General features: G+C 39.9%; 1 protein-coding gene across 2 annotated transcripts in view; it reads left to right on the top strand.

The window, feature by feature from the left end:
• Positions 1-2,500, top strand: part of LOC135225839 (gamma-aminobutyric acid receptor alpha-like) — a 118,210-nt gene that overhangs the window by 92,631 nt on the left and 23,079 nt on the right. For both annotated transcript variants that reach the window (XM_064265375.1, XM_064265374.1), the window contains one exon: positions 1,926-2,146. In XM_064265375.1, coding sequence (XP_064121445.1) covers positions 1,926-2,146 — 221 coding nt within the window. The remainder of the gene's footprint in view (positions 1-1,925; positions 2,147-2,500) is intronic.

Below are 2,500 nucleotides of genomic sequence, written 5' to 3'. Positions count from 1 at the left end.
ATAAATCGACAAAGAAGGAAAAGTGTACTTCAGTGAACCTTTAATTCATGATTAACGATATTCACTTACAAACACCTATTTGTCAAGTCTGATGCACATTAGTACCTTAGTTAAGTGCTGTTTTAACACAATAGATGCTGTTCTAATTGAATACAGTAAGTAGCGTGAGATGGTTATAGTGAAGCAAAGCCAGTATGGTCGGTCAGTAGCAAAGAGATCCATATACGATAACCGCTACCTTTAAGTAAGTTCTATGGTGACGCTTGCAATTAGGAAGCTGTAGGCTATTTGTTAGCAGGTCTGGCCATGTAGGCATCAAAAGCAGCGTCTCTCCTTTGAAGTTACCTAACGCTCGCCGGCTGCCGCCACCTTTGTTCACTTTCCATATGGATGTATCAGGCAATTGTACATAGGCCTATCTCTCTAGGGACGGTTTCTGTGCTTTAGAACAGAAAACGCCATAATAAATGAATAGTATTACTTATATGCGTGCACCACCGCTCATACGGTTGCGTGTACGCTTGCGCACACCTCTCTCTCTCTCTCTCTCTTTCTCTCTGTCTCTCTCTCTCTTAACATATATATGTATATATATATATATATATAATATATATTATATATATTATATATACATATATATATATATGTGTGTGTATATATTATAATATATATATAATATATATAATTATAATATATACTATATATATATATATATATATGTATGCCTATATTGAGAGTATTGTATATGCTGAGGAGATGAGGGATTTAGTGAGGTGCAACTGCTTGACTGAAGATATCACACAAAACATGGATTTGGTAAAACAAGAAGAAGGGTGAGAGAGAAAACGAAGGCGAGTTATAGAGAGTAAAAGGGATAAGGTGAGCAAGAACTGTAGGAGGGAAGCAGAAGTTTGTTCTGCAGGCAATCAATTGCAGAGTAAAGGTTAGTGAACAGATGGATCACGGAACAAACGGCGCTAATGATGTAATTTGCTGTCTGCAGTGAATGCAGACCTTGGGCCAATGAGGACGATATTTAGCAAATAAGTTGAGTGTGGACAGGGGCAGAGAGACAGAACTGAATGACGCAATGAGAGGGCAGTTAGTGAAAGTGTGAGAATACCTGAGAACGTATACGGAGGGTATGTTGAGGTTAAAGAATGGAATGACACCAATAATTAATGGAATTATAATCGAGATGCTGCCGTTTGAGAGTGAATGTGTGAATGAGAGGCTAATCATTGTTTGTCTGGATAAGGGAGAGGTTTTGAACGAATAGGTGAGGTGGTGTGATAGGTCTCTTGCAGAAGGGTAAAGAGTCGCAACAATCATTAGAAAGACAAATCGTTGAACGTTACCAAGTTTGCCAGGGAATGCGTACGGTGGCATTTCGATTGAGCAAGTAAGACAAAGATTAACGGGGAGGAGCAGTGGGAATTTAGACGAGGACGAGATCGTATGGGTCAAGTTTTTGTGATGACGCAGTTTTTTTTATGTGAGGACTTTGTGAATGAATGGAAAAAGGTATATGTTGCATATATGGATTGAAGGTTACTTTAAATATACATAACAACATACAGGCTGGACATAATTTGATAGAAGGAAGTGCGACCTAACATAAACACATTTTCTGGCATTTTTAGCTCCGTATCACCACACTTTGCATCAAAGCTCCAGCACTACTTGTCAAATTCATGGTGTGCATATTCATTTTTTTTTAATTTTCCAACCACTGCCACAACGGGATCTTCATTTTGCAAGGGATTCCAATAAAGGAACGGAAGCTACTTGTGTCAAAGTTTAGCGGTTAAAAGCTGAGAGTTGCCAGAAAACGTGTTCCAGTGACTACACAATCATGCAGACAGGTCCAGAGATGGACTGGCCGCCACAGCTGTAATACCAACCCACAAAATTCTCTCCGACAGACGTATTCGATGGACTGCTACTTCCGCCAGTCGTGGGTGGACGAGCGCCTGGCCTTCTCCGACCTGGACGAGGCTTTTACCCTGTCGGTGGCGATGCTGGGCAAACTCTGGAAGCCCGACACCTACATCTACAACGGCAAGCAGAGCTACGTTCATCTCATCACCACCCCCAACAAATTCATCAGGCTCTACCAGAATGGGAGGATACTCTATTCGTCGAGGTAAGTTCCGTTATTTCTATTATTTATAGTAGCAGTGGCAGCAGCAGCAGTAGCATTTAGAACATTCCAAATTAAAAGAAATGGATTTCAGTTCAGCTTTAAAATGTTTGGTAAAAAAGAAAAAAAAAACATAGATAAAAAAATCAACGTCCACGTGTACTGGTGGTTGGCGCAAAATCTATTGGCGGTACAATTTGCATTGGTAAAGAAAAATAATATAAAAGGTGAATAACACTCGATAGCTTTTCATGTGAGACGACTGCTGTGCATTTTCACATTTTCAATCGAGAGAAAACGTTGACCAGAAAGCGAGGTGATGACGTCACCATGCACATTTGACTAGGAAATTAAATA

This window comes from Macrobrachium nipponense, chromosome 13 (genome assembly GCF_015104395.2).
Source record: "Macrobrachium nipponense isolate FS-2020 chromosome 13, ASM1510439v2, whole genome shotgun sequence".
NCBI lineage: Eukaryota > Metazoa > Arthropoda > Malacostraca > Decapoda > Palaemonidae > Macrobrachium > Macrobrachium nipponense.
This window is presented reverse-complemented; position numbering and strand designations above follow the sequence as displayed.